Source organism: Hyperolius riggenbachi, chromosome 1 (assembly GCF_040937935.1).
Source record: "Hyperolius riggenbachi isolate aHypRig1 chromosome 1, aHypRig1.pri, whole genome shotgun sequence".
NCBI classification, from domain to species: Eukaryota; Metazoa; Chordata; class Amphibia; order Anura; family Hyperoliidae; genus Hyperolius; species Hyperolius riggenbachi.
Window position 1 is genome coordinate 386,861,550 of NC_090646.1, and position 16,933 is coordinate 386,878,482.

The following is a 16,933-nucleotide window of genomic DNA, read 5'->3' on the forward strand; positions in this document are numbered from 1 at the left end:
CAGTGGACACCCCTTGTTCAACACCCCCTAACTCAGGAAAGGTGCATCACACATACACGGGGCATACTTCCAATGATAGCCAAGATTATTGGCTTTCCAGCGATATGTTCTAAAGGGGAGTAAATATCTTTTAAACAGGGGATAGTCAATATCCGTGGACAGGATAATATGTAAGTACCCAATATTTTTATAACAACCAAGATAAATGGCACTGAGAATGGCACTGAGAATAGTTGGCAAGCATTTCCTGATCTTCTGAAATGAGTAATGGGACAGTTATTTGCTCAGCATGCAATATCTGTTATCATTTGTAAGTCACGTACGTTCGGAGTTCTTCAATATACAGGCAAATCTGATAGTGGCCAGTTATCTATCCATACAGGATTTTTGAACCTTGTAAAATTGCTTCATTTATTAAAAGGCTTCTAAACAAAGTTATTTCTTCATGGAACAGATCTTGCTTGCTCTGCTTTCTTTTAACTATAGTATAAAATAAAATGCTTCCTGTGTGCCAATAAAAATCTAGCTAATGGGCCTCTTGGCATATAGTTATAGCTCTGTTTCTGGGTCAGTGAACCAGCACAACAGCCAGACATTTAGCCTTTTAAGCAAAGTCAATAATGGCACCCTTCCTACTCTTCTGCTGCACATAGAAGAGGGGTTGCTGCATATGGAAGTGGGGGCTGCACATGGAATGGGAGGGGCACTACAACACATAAGAGGGGAGCAACAAGAAAGTTGGCCAGGGACAGAAAAAGTATAAATTCAACTTTGATATGTTTGTAATAAACTGAATCTCCACTGTGAAATAATTATGCAGTGGAATTCTGAAACAGAATTGTGTCTTGGCATTTAATTACCCTTTCTTCTGTTGTATGGCCTTCAGCTCTGTGTGTAAGTGGACCCACACAGACAGCATCTATCCGTGTTACAGTCTGACTTATCTGCTTTGGTTTCCCCACTTTTCCAAGAGCTCTCACATGCCTTTAGTTTCTTCATGAAATTCACCCATGACATGCTACTTTCAAACATGGCATGTATTTTGAATTCCTGCATTCAGCAATGACCTTAGGCAACTGATAAGACACACTCTAAACAAGACAAAGCTGTGAGGGCAAAGACATTAAAATACCCAGGGAATCAGCTCTGACAGACCAAAAAAAGGTTCTCTGTGATAACAGTTTAGGAGTAGAGATTCCAATTATACTCATCCGTGACTGAGTTCTCTCTAATACCTGTAGAATTGATGGATTTTTTTGAAGAATAAACTATGTTTTATGACACCAAGAATGTAGAGCCTCGTATTGATTTAATGCTTTCGGCTTAGTCATGTCTACATGTACACTAGTATGCACTGTTTACCCTGAGGGACAGATATTCATCTCCTCAGCCAACTGTTCTCCTTCATATGGTCTATGGAGTTTTATGTTCACTTTGGCAGATTTCTGCACCTAGTGACACGCGGTCATTCCTCCAGGACATAATGATCTTTTGGCGCCTCTTATTCTTCAGCACTGTGTCAAGTTGCAAGATGAAGAATACAGATCTGGTATATCAGTCCAGTATTGCATGCTAGAGTCTGTTACTAGCATTAAGGAATATGCTAAGCAGCTGTTTGTAATGATACATATTTATCTACCTGCCAGAACGATGATACATTCCCTGATTAGGATAAAGATGCTTCATTAATACATACTAAATGATTCATCACTGCTCAGGCATGTATAGCAACAGCCTGAAGTTAACATGTGCTGATAAGTAGACTACACAAGTACTCATAGAAGCATTATTCACAGGTGATCAAATATGTAATTATGGCATATCAAAATAGTTTCTCCGTACATCATTTTGCTTCTACGTCCCATCAGAAGTTCATGTTTTGTATGTAGCAGCATCACAGAGACTCCTCCTGTGCATAGGAAGACAACCTGAAACATTTGCAGCTGCTGAGACTTAAAGGCTCAGGAGATGTGATAAAGGACTCCCTAGTATAAGCATCAAACATTGTGCAAAACATAAAGGAAGTATTTTACTGATTCTTTAAACAAGGGTAAATGTATTTTTCAGAAACACTATAAGTCCTCTTTCACAGTGGGACGTTGCATTGGATGCGATGTTAAAGTCGCACAACGTGCCCCTAACGCAGCGCATGTAGGTTATGCAATTGGACGTTATATAGCACTGCATTATGTGTCTCTTGGTGCACCATTTTCGTTGCATAGTGATGGAATGAAAACGGCGCATGCGTTACATTTAAAATAAAAAAAACACATTACTGAGCATGTGCAACACACATAATGCAGCAAATGTATTGCTAAATGCACAGCATCTAAATATTGCTACACGTTACACACAACGCAACGTGTGCACTGTGAATGTCGCACAGACTTTGTAATGCTGTGCGTTAGTCTGCGTTATAATTTTTTATAACGTGCGACTTTAACGCCCCACTGTGAAAGAGGCCTTAATGATAAGCTAAATTTGATGTTTAATTACAAAATTACTAAATGTGAAATTTAATTACAAAATTGACTGGTAGCGTGAGCTATCCTGCTGCACGCACATGCCATCCTACTACACGTATGCCTTCCAATCAGAGCCACGGCCAATCACAGCGGGGTACGAGGAAGCGCATGTGGGATGGATGGACACAGGGCTGCAGCCAATCAGAGCGGGGTGGGGCAGGAGGAAGTGTGTGTGAGATGGAAGGACATACAGATACACAATGGCCAGCTTGGAAATTATTATTATATATGCTGTATCCCGCTAAAGGTGGCCACACACCAAATATTTTTTCAATTCAAGAATTGCAATCAATTTTTCTGTCGGATTGTAACATTTAAAAAATCTGACCAATGTACCACACATGTGTGGTACATTTTTACCCAATTATGAAAAAAAGATTGAAAACTCTGAGAATATTACTTGGGAGTATATATAAGGAAATTGACAATCCATCACACACCATTCAATTTTCATAAAAATTGATCATAAAAATCCAGCACTCCAAATAGACTTTTATCGAATAAAAATGGATTCCTTGTTCGAGTAAAAAAGTCTTTCGATTCGCCATATCTCCATTTTAACCAATGATATAAATCATTGTACCTGCAGAAGATCTCCAACCAATGACTAGCCACCAGGTTTTGGTAGTTGCTATGAATTCATGGCACTAACTACTGCAGAGAAACCAATGTCCATCTGTAGCTAATCTCAGCTGTGGGCAGATCTTGACCTTTAAGCTACCAATATACTCAGTATTGCTTGTTTTAGCTTTATTTTCATTAAAAGAGAAGTTATTTCACAATGTTTTGCTTAAAGCAGAACAGAAAGCAATGTTCTTCACAATGTCAGGTGGCGGATGTGTCCTTTTCCATCAGCATGTTTTTAGCCCTTGTGAGAAGTGCAATAACATTTTTTGCACAGCAAAGCATTAGCAAGGGTGGGGTCATCACATCGAGCATAAAAATGACAAAGTGATTTAAGACATATAGAGGTACATTTACTAAACTGCAGTAGCAGAATAACACGTGTTAGCTTTTACCGCGCAGTCAGTAGAGGAGCATGCAATATATGCAACACACTGCATTACACTCTACTTATCATTTATTTATTTATTTATTTATTTGTTGTATTTATAAAGCGCCAACATATTACGCAGCGCTGGACATTAACTTAGGTTACAGACAATATTTAGGGGTGACAAACAGCAATACGACAATACAGGAAAACAAGAAAAAACAGATCAAGCAGCACAGTATGAGTACAAGGTAATGCTTAGTCACTCACTGGATGGGAGCATGGAGTTAGGCAAGTTAGGTTCACTCAAATGCATAGCATGGGTTCACAGTAATGGAGGTGCATGATCAGGTAGGACACAAAAGGAGTGAGGACTCTGCCCAAAGGCTTACAATCTAGATGTATCTTATCATGCATAAGGCTTTACATATCTTATTCTGCTTACCGCAGTTTAGTGTATCTGCCCCATAGTTACATAGCTAAATTGTTTGAAAAAAGACATCTGTCTATTAAGTTCAATCAAGAGAATAAATAAATCAGTAAAAGTTATGCACAAGTTATACATAAATTGGATGTCAAACACTGCCATGGATCTGTTCAGCAGGGATGCAGTCACAGCAGGTAAATTTGGCATGGAAACATGGTAGGTTTAGGGGTTTTGCACCAAAAATGTATCAGTGTAGTATGCCTCTGGTATCTGCAGGTGGCAGAAGGTGCTAGGCTGATAACACTGCTATTGGCAGGCTACAGAATACTAAAGCCAAAGCAGACAGTGGAGGGTGAGTGTTTGGGTTGGGAAAAGAGATTAGGAGTGTAAGGTGAGGGGATAGGGTTGGGGGCAGTTAGGTTTAGTAGTTAGAGTTACAAGGTTATAGTTAGGTGTGAGGGAGAGGTTTACATTTGGGGGAGGTTAGAGTTAGCTGTCAGAAAAAGATGTACTTTTGGAAGAGGGTAGGTATCAGGAAGGAGTTTAACTTAGGGATGGAGCTTTCACTTAGATATCGAAATGTGGTTGGCATTAAGAGGAGTTTGGGTTAGTTGCGAGGAATGGGGCTTTGCATTAAGGATATTGGTCATGATTAGGCAACTGACAGGGGGAAATGCTCTAAAACACCAATAAAAACACATTCGAAACCCCAAAATATCAGTCTTGGAAATCACATTACAGACACTCCACTTATCAGGAGGCGGCACTGAAACACATGGTGCTGAATTCTTACATACTCTCTTGTGGTGTACTCCTAGCACTAAACACTACGCAATTTTACATAAGCAAATAATCTATGCAGTTTCCCATTTCTTTGCCGCGGCGCACCATACAGTTGTTTTAATTGCATAAGCCATAACTTAGTCAAGATAGAAAAAAAACACTTCGCCAACTGTCTGTATGCTCTATAACACTTTACCAATATTTCTGCTGTAATGTCATGCAGGAATTCCTAATGATCCGGGGCCTGTATTACCGATTAACTGATGTTCTATATATCTTTGTAAATTAAGCAATACACAAGGTTTTTAAGAAACTCAAACACTAATTAGTAATTTCGTCCCAAAGGTTTAATGGACAGATTTCTCAGCAGTTTTAATAGAAGGAGATGATGATTACTCTGATTGATCTACTTCATGCTATATCCACTGGAAATAAACTGCTTTAGTATTCTCAGACACATTTTACTACTAATTCCAGTGACAGACGCAGCATGTATATTAATATGGGTAATTCTATCAACTAACCCCAGGCACCATACTGTAGCATCTAGATCTAAACTGGGGCAGATGTCCAGGTACATAACTGGTGGTATGGAAAATGGCCTCACTCAACTATCCTTATCCTATCACAATGGTTCTATGAAATTCATTGGTGCTGATACTGATTGTCCAAGTTATATGGCTGAATGGGTGAGTTATAAAGCTACAGAAGTAAAAAAAGAAAGAAAACAACATTTTATGTGGAAAACAAGTTGTGTTAAAGGTTTAGGGACATGTGAAAAAATGGTTTCTTTAATAGGTTATTACAAATTTCTGTGATTTTCAAAGAGTAATACTACTCATGTATCCGAGTACTAACTGTACTTATTAAGATGCACATTAGATTATATTCTTAATAGATTAGATGTTAGATCTAGAAATACTATGGCCCATATCCTATTAACTTTTCTCTTGAGTTTTCTCCAAGGAGATATTTTCAAACAGTACCATTAAAATTCCTTTAAAGCCCTATTTACACTTAAAGTGGACCCAAATTAAAAATACAAGATTTCAGAAATAAAATCTATTTTCTAAATTATAATAAAAAATAGCAGCCTTTTTTCAGCTGCATGATGACAAATATAAAATATTTTACATTTATTGGAGGAACCCCTCCCTTCCTCTCAAATTGCCGGGAGTTTTCCGGCAAAATGGTGGAGTAGATGGTGTCCGGCAATGGAGGAATTGCTAATGGCTGCCCCCGGTATAACCCTAGCTATGAAAAGAGAAGGGTGAAAAGCATGCACTGAAATGATCATAGGTTTAAAGGAGTGTTTATTTATCTTTGTATGTGTCAGAGTGGTGCAACTAAATATTTTTAATTAAAAAAATGTTTGGTTTGGGTCCGCTTTAAAGAGAAGCTGAGACAAGAAGCGTCTCAGGTTCCATAATTACCTGGGGCTTCCTTGGGGCCGCTTGTCCCTTGCCGTCTCCCCGGATAGCTCCTGTCACCCACAGTAGTGGCCAAAAGCCTGGCTGGTTCACGCTTTATTGCGCATGCGTGGCCCGGTCAGGTGACCCGCCACCCATCGCACTCCTGTCCCTGGGTGTGTTCTGTGTCTGCGCATTAGTACTGCGCAATGAAGTGCTCCCCAAGAGGCCCTGTCACCCGCAATAGTGCTCGAAAGCCTGAACGAGTGTTCAGGCTTTCGGGCACTATTGCGGGTGACAGGGCCTCTTGGGGAGACGATGAGGGACAGGCGGCCTCAAAGGGGGCTTAAGGAAGCCTTTTGTCATGCTGCCCCTACACTTTGGAACTCCCTGCCACACCCAATCAGGACAGCTCCATCCCTGGAAGCATTTAAGTCTAAACTGAAAACCTACCTCTTCAGTCTGGCATTCACGAACATCTGACTATCTCCTCTGTAACACAACCCAGCCTGCAACTGTGTACTAATCTGAGACACAGCTATGCGCTTTGAGTCCTATGGGAGAAAAGTGCTTTACAAATGTTATTGTTATTATTATTAAGCCCACGGTAAGTATGGTACCTGAGATGCTTCTCATTTTAATGTGTTGCATCCCACTGCGTACCATTTTGGCAAATGGGATGCAAAGCGACACAATGCAACTCAACGCAATGCATTAAGTGGAAAAATTAATTGGATGGAGACCATTGAGTCTAATAAAAAGCTACTGAAAAGTAAGGCCCACTCAGTTGATGTTCAATTATTTGGGAAAGCCCATTCAATCTTCAGATTCTTTTACCAGGAGATCTGATCTAATCTTGAGCGTGGCAAAGTGCTAAATGATTAATATCAGGAAGATATTTATAATTTACCATACCTCGTAGTGTATGCTTGCCTTAAAAGCATGGAATTTGCAGTATTGGGAAAGGAATTGCTGTGCTAAATACTGTGCTAAGTTTCACAGACTTCAATATTAAAAAACTTCAGTTTGGCTAAATAATGCAGATTTCAGTAGACTTTGCTGAACAATCCTAGAACTGTAATGTATCATCACAGCAGTAGCACTTTGCTCTGTGCTGATTGTGTGATGAACTGTATACACATTGCTGGAAGTTGTTTATTAATGTGTGATAAAAGGAAGACATTCCACAAGCCTGACTTACAGTGAAATAATAATTAAATAATTAGTGATTAATTATTTCACAACGGTGAAATAATGAAGGGTTGCAAAAGGAAATATCAACTCCATTAAAACTGCATCATGCATAACGTTATATTTTGTCGATATACTTGGCAACTGCTTTATTCTAAATGTGTGAATGTGTTGAAACCACGCAAAGCAGAATAGGAGATTCTAATAGGAGATCCAATGTTTTGTTTTTGGAGCAAAGAGATAAGTGTACAGTACAGTTATTTTTTTTAAAGCAACTCTGTAGGCAATTTCACTCCTATCCAACATCAATTCATATAGGGACATCAGTTTTTTCAGATGGGGATGCTTAGGCATATCCTCCATCCTTAAAGCGGAACTGTAAAGTGTTTTTAAACACATTGTTTCACTTACCTGGGGCTTCTCCAAGCCCTCAACAGCCATCCTGTCCCACGCCGGTCCTGCCCTAGCCGCCGTTCTCCCGCCGCCAGCTACTTTCGGTTTCCCAGCCAGGCCACTGCGCCTGGCCACGCGTATCCTTTTTTTCGCGTCCCCTGCTATTGCAGAGGGGAACGCGATGAAAAGATACGATTGGCAGGGCTGCGCTGGTGTCAACTTAGAAGTCAACGGCACGGCGGCGGGAGAACGGAGGCTCGCGCAGGCCCGGCGCGGGACAGGACGGCTGCTGGGGGCTTGGGGAAGCCCCAGGTAAGTGAAACAATGTGTTTAAAAACACTTTACAGTTCCGCTTTAAAGCAGACCCAAACTCTTGCACAGTACACAATGAAAAGTCTGTATTCCACATATAGTTGCTTAAGAAATTCGCTGATGTGTGTTCTGTGTTTGTTTAGCCCCCTCAGAGCGTCCAATTAGATCTTATCAGACGCTGTATATCAGAGCTCTGAGCTGTGCCAAGGCTCTTGGCTCATAAGTAAACACTGAGGTTTAACCCTTTCAGGGTGTGTGAATGTGAAACAAATTTAAAACTTCAGGTTTTTTTTTTAGGATTAACATAAATTGTAATAAAGACATTTTTTTCCTAAAGGTTATCATGCTGTGGCTAATCTTTTAGAGCAGAGAGCAAGTTCTGAGCTTACTTCCACATTGCAATAAGATAAATGGGTGGCATATTGGCGATAGCACTCTCGCCTTGCAGCATTGGGACACTGATTTGAATCTGGATGATGAAGACACTATCTGCATGACATTTGTATGTAAGTATAAAATCCCAGGCAATGTGGTAAACCAGTGCCTTTGTAAAATACCAACACAGAGCAAGGTCCTTTGAGGAGCTGGAGAGGGTACAAAGCTGGCACAGAGAAAGAATATAAAGGTATGTTGCCTGCTGCAATGTAGTGCTGTTTTGATATATGTTTATTGCATGAAGATTCACTTTAACAAGTATAAGCATTCTCAGGTCTAAAGTTTATTCCTTAAAGACACTTGGCAGCTTTTCATTTCATTACTTGTTAAATGAGGCATATCCAGACAGCTAGAACTTACTGGCATTGTAGCATAGTAAAAGTATTGAGAGTCATTTCACAGAAGTTAATAAGTGACTTACCTGTACCCCGAAATCTGTGTACACTAGTCAAGAATTTGTGCAAGTCCTTCCCACTGGTGTCTTTATGGCTGTAGAGCAGCAATTTTCGGGCATCAGAGAACAAGCGGGATACTCTAAAAGGAAGAAGAAAACCACATTTCTGAGTTAAAGTCAGATTCCCACAAACTCACCTTAAAAATGTCAAATTGTAGGTGCAATATAAGCTATATTTCCAGTCGGTCTTCAAAAAAGCTAAAAACAACTTTGAAGCTGGTTAATATTCAGAAATTATTAGCCCCCAAGAATTGTAAAAATACCTGAATTTCATGAGAACTTTCAAACGAAACCTGAAGTGAGAGGGATATGGAGGCTGCCATATTTATTCCCTTTTAAACAATATCAGTTGCCTGGCTATCCTGATGATCCTCTGCGACTAATACATTTAGCCATAGACCCTGAACAAGCATGCAAATCAGCTGTTTCTGACAAGATTATCTGCATCCTTGTTTTAGGTGTTTGATTCAGAAACGACTGCAGCCGAAGAGATCAGCAGAACTGCCAGGCAACTGGTATTGTTTAAAAGGAAATAAATATGGCAGCCTCCTTATACCTTTCACTTCAGGTTCCCTTTAAAACAAAATGATACTGTGGAAAGAGACATCTTATGACATATGGCTACACAATGCACACATCACTTTCATAGGCAAGTAAGAATCCCATACATATAATTTCAGAAGAATAGTTATGTAAACAGAAAAAAGGCAAAAACAAAATGTACTTACATTGACCTATTGAAATTTCCAACCACTCCTGGCGACTCCCCTGGTGTCGGGTATCGGAAACACGGGTTATTGGCATTGCATATAATTCCCTGCACCCATGGCAATGTCCCGGCAGATGGCATCGCCTTGTTAGGAAAATGACCTGTTGGCAGAACACAGAAAAGACACAAATAATATATAAGATATTCAGAATCTGTCCTACTTAAATAAATAAGCTGTACAGTGAACAACATGTACACTTTCTTAACGGTAACACTGCTGCAAGGTCTATGGCTTCGTTAGAATGGACTCTGCTTTGGGCTTTTGAAGCTTCAAAATCCTATGCATGCCATTAACAGACATTAATTCTAGATTTCTAAAACACTCTATCTGCGTTAAATTCTAAAAGAAAAAAAAAAAAAACTTTCAAAATGCAGCTACCAAACATAACTGTTGAGTGTAGTTTGTTTTGTTTATCTCATATGCCTGGGTGGCATCCACTGGAAGAGCAGGTAATCATAGTATGCTATAAGGTCCCATACATGTGTTAATGTGAGCACACATGTATGGGACCTTATAGCATAAAGTCTCCCAGTACAAAGCCATTACCTTACCCCACCTCCTCCCTGTGCTGTAGGGGTGAACTCTTTGTGGCAAGCACTGCAGCTACAGTTTTTCTATGTTCAGTGAGAAATACATAATTTAACCCTCCCCTTCGTCTTTAAAAAAGGTTACATATACCTCTCATCACCCTTCTCATGTCTACAATAAGAAACAATTTCTCATTGCTTTTATAACGATACTGTGAACGGTGTGAGGGTTCAATGTTTTTTACACATGACCCAGAGTCAGGGAGATACCATAGCTGTGCTCAGCTGTACAGTAGTATGGTACATTCCTGCACACAAAGAGCTAATCTCTCAGCAGAGAGAAGAAGCAGGTGAGGTCAGATGATCTGACAGAGAAGGAGCGATCTGATAGGGGGAAAAGTTTGGACTGCCACCTATCCAATAAAATAAAATAAATGTCAACATAAAATGGAACTACTGGACTCAGTCTGCCAGGCATTATACATAAATTTTCTATTAAAAAAATGGCCAATTCCAAATTGTATATTCTCCCCATATGTCTGGATGGGTTTCCTCCATGCACTCTGGTTTCCTCCCACATCCCAAAAACATACTATATAGTTATTTGGCTTCCCCTAAATTGTCAATAGACTATAATGGACATATGGCTAGGGTAGAGATAAGACTGTGAGCCCCTCTGAGGGACAGTCAGTGACAAGGCTATATATACTCTGTACAGCGCTGCGGAAGAAGTCAGCGCTACATACTGGTATAATAATGCATGCTTATAACGAATGTAATTTCCAATTACGAAACAGAGTGTGTGGAACTGAATGTTGCTGCAATGGCAGCTGGTAAGCTGTACAAGGAATCTGGGAAACTGGCTTTCTGGGAATAGTTATCAGTAATGTGACTTTGTGCCTAGAAATGAAAAACAAGGCAAGCCTGTCCACACTAGGTCAAAGGTCTCAAACATTACTTCACCTTTCAAATAATGTGTATATGTTTTATTACTACTGACTATAGCTTGTTGCTCAGGAAATTGTGTGAAGGGGTATAACAAACACACCAAGTAAACACAGGTTCTCATTTAAGTTATGCAAACTGCATTTTGAGTTACAATGAGGAGATTGCTGTCCCTTGAGATTAAAGATTCTTGGTACAACAGTTTCCGATTCCATGAATATTGTTCCAATGGCTTGGGCACTGAACATTTGACACTGTGCTAAAGCAGGGCAAACCTAGTTTTAAACTCAGAATCAGGGTGGCTTTTTCTTTTTTTTAGTCAACTAACTTCATGCTTTCCATGAATTGTCTAGAGTTTAATGACAGAGACAAAGAATGATTTTTGTATAATTTACCATACATGTAAAACATTGCACATACTGTAGATGATGTAATTTGGTATTACCAAATTATATATCACAGCTCTCCTGGTTACAGTAGAGTATTTCTCATATGTGACCTAATTTAATACCTACAAGTTGTGATATCATTATGGAAAAAATGGTCCACAAGTTCTTTTTGTTGTTAAAATTAAATAGATGGGAAAAAAGGTGTGTAGTTTGGTAAGTTGAGAATATACCAGAAGAACATATGAACCAGCAGCGTAGTAATTTGGGCGCAGAAGCCAAAAGATGTCTCTCCCTGCTCTAGGTAATCTTATATAACAATTATATTCACCCACTGATTACTTAATTTTTCCCTTGGCTCAAAATTTGGGGGTCCGACTATTGCTGAAACCCAAATTAAACAGTGAAGGCCGCTAACAGTTCCTGATCCCAGGCATAAAGGCTGCAACCAACAGAAAGAGACCTAGAATTGAACATGTAGATCCTCCTCCTACTCTTTTTACTTGCTTACTTTGCCTTTCATTAAGGAGTAGGTAGCAAATACTCCCCCCATCTAGTACCATGTCAAATGCTGATGGACTTTTGACAGCACCCTTACTCTTTGGCAGTGCTTGGTAATGAAGGGTGAGGGTTTATAGTGCAATTCTATTTGTTGTGATAAGGCAACCTCACTCTGACCATTGAGTACATGGGTCATCCTAAGTCCCCTTACCCATTAGCTTTAAGTGAAAAAGTAATGAGCACACTGGCTTAGGGTTCTTCTGGGACCTTCATCCTGATCTGTAGGCTTGACAGAGACCTTTTGATGTTAGGGTCCCCCCCAGCTTGCTTGAGGGATGTTGTCAGCTTGATTGCAGAGCAGCATATTTCATTTTCTGAACTTGGTTATAGTCAGGATTAAAAAGGTACAGCTCCCTGCATCTCCTTCCTACGAGCTCCAGAAGTTGCAATATATACATGCAGCTGGGTCATGTTAGTGTGGTCATCAGAGGCCTTATTAAAGTATTGAAACAATGTTTAAGGTAAAACTCTGGAAAAGTCTGGAAAAAAGTGTCTGATTCACCATTGTTCTCACAAAGGCATATGCATATTTCAGGCTAATAAGATACGTCTTCCAGAGGTCAGCTAAGAACCTCATATTATCTATGTTTTTTTTCTTTTGGGGGGGGGGGGGGCATCTTTTTACTTTTAAACGGTCTGTAATATCATCTTCAGCCTTGCCTTTTAAGAAGACTCTTCAAACGCTTTACAAAAATGACCACCTTATGCTGGGCATGCACAAGTTTTTTCGTCAGATTTACTGGCTGATACATTTTCCAATTTCCATTCACTTCTATGAGAAAATAGATCAGAAAAAGGACTGAAATCAGATCGGACCAGTTGGAAATTATCTATCGAGCCATCTATCTGCCAAAAAAACTCATTGTGTATTCCCAGCATAAGAATCCGACAGCACATAAATCCACTACATAAACGAAGACAGACTGGTACGAGACTCAGCTGAGGAGATAAAAGCAGCCTCTTGTGTCATTCATACTAGACCTTTTTGTAGCGGGCAGGTGAGAGGTAAACTTGCTCGTTATTGAACAGACTTTAAGCATAAGCAATTGGACCTTTGAGCAATATATTTTTTTTTATCCTCTACAAACATCAGATACCTGCTGATTACAGAGGTCAGAATGACTGACAACTGATAAAGCCTCACTTTTGAACAAATAAAGTATAATGAAAGGTATTCTGCGGAAGTAATATTTTTTGCTGCCACTGCATAGCCTCAGCTAACCTTATGCTAAATAATTAACAAATGTAAACTTAATATAATTTTAAGATATGAAACAAACATGCTAGGCAGGAAAGCAGAATGGCAGGCGGCTGTATACTGTAGCTCTGTCGCCCTAAGGGAATGCTCATGTAGCCTTTCTACAAATGGGGGCCTGAGTAGCATACCTATTATACTGCCAGCCGAGAGATTTGGGCACAGGGTAAAGTCGATAAACGGCTTACCCTGCTCCAGCACAAGTTCTGGCGGCGTTAAAGGGACACTGTAATCTAAAAAAGTGCCCCTGGGGAGTACTTACCTCAGGATAGGCCCAGCGAGACCACCGTGGGACGGAGGCGGATGGGGGAAGCCTCGATAGGATCCAGAGGCTTCCACAGTTCTCCTCCGTCCCATGGTGGTCTCGCTGGGCCCCTCTGAAACCACATCCGACAATTTGTCATGCTGTGGTGCGGGCGCTGTAGTGCCTGAAATATTTACCTTCCCCGGCACCAGCGCAGAGTAAGGTGGAAATAGCCAATCAGCTCCGCTCTACTGCGCAGGCAAGGCGACTATCATTTCCTCAATAGGATCCAGAGGCTTCCCCTCCCAAGGTAAGTACCCCGCAGGGGCACTTTTTTATGTTACAGGTTTTCTTTAATTACCCCCCCCCCCCCTCCCCAGGCCACCATGGATACTGGGGGAAAGATGTAAATCGGCTTTCAGCTATTTCTGGTGGCTGAATTACATTGTTTCTGTAGTAATTTGTGCTCCGTCTTTTGACAGCGCCCAAATTGCTCACTGAGCGCCGCTATAGCTATAATTCCTATTACGGCATATGGTGGTGCCGGCTGTGCCCGAATCTCCTGCACTTTACAGCGCTCCCCTGAGTAACCTTCTGTCTCATATTCTATAACTGAGCTGGGGATACCTAAATAAACTCCACACTTTTGTGTTGAAATGTATCTTTGTAATGATCGCTGCTGCAGCAGCTATTACTGGAAGTAGTAGTGCTGCAGCTCAGGCAGTTCTGATCTATTTCCATGCAAGTTGCATAGCTTTGTCTGTCTTTCCCTGCTGTCAGCTTGTGACTGATTATCATTCACCTGTGTGGGAATCTGCATGTCTGCTCCCATTGGATGACCTCAGTATAAAGATCTGCTTCCTGCAGGGTTTCCTTGGGTTTTCATAGCTTCAGTGTAAGCCAGTCTTGCTGTCGCTTTAGCCCCCGATCGTGTTTCTTGTTATAAAGATACTTTGCTGGTCTTTGCATCATATATTGGTTCATTGCCAATATATATGCATACCAGCACGTTTATTATTTTCCTTGTATTTGTGTTACGTTAATACATCAGTGTCGCTGATGTATACGTACACGAACTGTTTATATCCTGTGTGCAGTTAGTCAGCTTTCCAGCACGTTTTGGTAGGTTGCGCGTACCGTGACCACCCGTGCTGAGGTAGTTACACTGCTCCTGGTTCTGCTTGTGGATTGCGTTCATCTCTGCGAAGAGATAACGAATCCTTCTGAATCCTGTTCTGTTACTGTTTGTGGATTGCGTTCATCTCTGCGAAGAGATAACGAATCCTTCTGAATCCTGTTCTGTTACCGTTTGTGGATTGCGTTCATCTCTGCGAAGAGATAGCGAATCCTTCTGAGTCCTGTTCCCTGTATTGCTCCAGTCTAAGTCAGTGTTCCAGCTTATGTCATATATCGGTTCATTGCCGATATATACATATGTTAGTCAGACGTTACAAATAGTTTCATTGATAGCTGTAATTGTAATGCGCTAGGAAAACATACTTATTGTATATTTATCTGTGTTACGTTCATCTATCTTAATCCTGCAATTTTCTGACTATCCTGTCCTGTCTTTGTGAGGCACGCCATCGCCGCATCGCATTGGCTGCCTCATTCCAGTCTGTCTGGTTTTGGACGCTTGCTGTCGCTAAGTAGCCGCTAGCTAGCAAGCGTTCATTCTGTCTACCTGTCCTGATCTCCTCAGTTCTGGTTTATGCGCTCAGCGCTACTTTGCGCTGAGACGTTATAACGAAAGCATTGTTTGTGGCTGTCAGATCTGCACCGGCTCTGTGCGCCACAATCTCCTATTGGAGTCAGTCCTCCCCTCCACTATACTAGGGATAGCCTGTTTCCTGGTGCTAGTGTGTGTACCTCCTCCACGCCAGCTCATGCGTTGCATGCTGACTGTGGAGAATACACCACCAAGCCTTACATTATGAAAACCCCATTACCAATCCCCATTGTGGGGGGGATTCCCAGAAAGTATGACACTGTTAATTATGGTTCCTGTTCCTTTAAGAAATTTGAAGAACTTAGCTCTGAAACAGAAAATGAGTTTTTCTCTGAATGTGCCAGGTTCCTGACCAATCCTGATCTCCAAGCGACTCCTGTTTCAACCTGGGCACTCCAACTAAGTTATATTTTGTTTAAAGGGGAATTATTCCAGTGGGCATTTGATGTTCTCAATCATTCCGATTTGAAAGAGAGACCACTGGAATTTCTAGCGTTTGTGATCCATAACTGGTTGCGCATAGATCCATTGCCTTTTCCTCTTAATGAACTCCTGGCAGCAGGCCAATCAGCTGCTCCTTCAATTGCTTGCAAGAATGAGCAGCAAGCAGAAAGTGTTACTGATAATTTTCCTGCAGCTTTGAATAAATCACCAAAAACCGCAAGGTCAAAGGCAAAACGCAAACGTTCTAAGAAACGTGTCCAATCTGCAGAATCGTTATCCTTAGCGACTGAGACCTATAATGAGATTCTGCCATTAACAGATAATGAAATGCAATTGTCTTTCAGGGGAGTTAAATGGACTTATGAAACTACTAATGAACTTTCCTCCCTGGCTAGGGAAAATAAAGATTTTTGTTTAAAAGAATTATCTGAGTATGATTATGATGAGATATTACAGAGTATTGAACAAATCAACTTATTTGTGAACCAAGGGAAGTTTGCATACACTACAGTTCAACACTTGCTACAGGTATTGGAGATTCTTAAGAATAAGGAATCTGCCAATCACCTGCTAATTAACCCTATACATGTGCCTGCCACAATCATATCTGCAAACCATGATCTGCCTGTTAAGTATGCTTGGAATCCTCCATTTGAGAAAGGAGAGATGGAAGCTCTGGTCAATGAATGGAAGAATGATTCAAGTTCATTTTGTCAATTTTACAGTGCAAAAAGTGAATTGGTATTGAATGCATGCATTAAGTCTGCCTATAACCTAATAAAAACTGGTGTGTGTGAGTATGACTTTGTGGCTCCATTGATTGATGTGTGGGAACTGATTTTGGATGATTTTTTTGTGACTCCGAATTCGCAAATTTGGCGTTCTGACCCGCCTGCTTCAGCACCTTTGGCTGATTCAGCAGGTGATTCGGAGCTCTTTTTGTGTGAAATTGAAGTTCCTGCAATTCCACCCTGTACCATGGATAACTCAGTGTTACTTCCCAGTAAAACAGAAGCCACTGATACATTCTTAACCTTGCCCTGCGCAAATTTCTCAGCAGAGAATCCAGAGGTCCTGCTGACTTCCGAGTCCAGCCTAGCCAGTACTCATGACTCTTTGTTTAGTGAAACAGACACCAGAAAAATCTTG

General features: G+C 40.7%; 1 protein-coding gene across 4 annotated transcripts in view; it reads right to left on the minus strand.

Annotated features, from left to right (window-relative positions):
- ABCA1 (ATP binding cassette subfamily A member 1) overlaps positions 1–16,933 on the minus strand; it is a 154,886-nt gene that overhangs the window by 86,877 nt on the left and 51,076 nt on the right. For all 4 annotated transcript variants that reach the window (XM_068234425.1, XM_068234428.1, XM_068234427.1 and 1 more), the window contains exons 4-5: positions 9,652–9,793; positions 8,891–9,003 (exon numbers count right to left, since the gene is read on the minus strand). In XM_068234425.1, the coding sequence (XP_068090526.1) occupies positions 8,891–9,003; positions 9,652–9,793 (255 nt within the window). The remainder of the gene's footprint in view (positions 1–8,890; positions 9,004–9,651; positions 9,794–16,933) is intronic.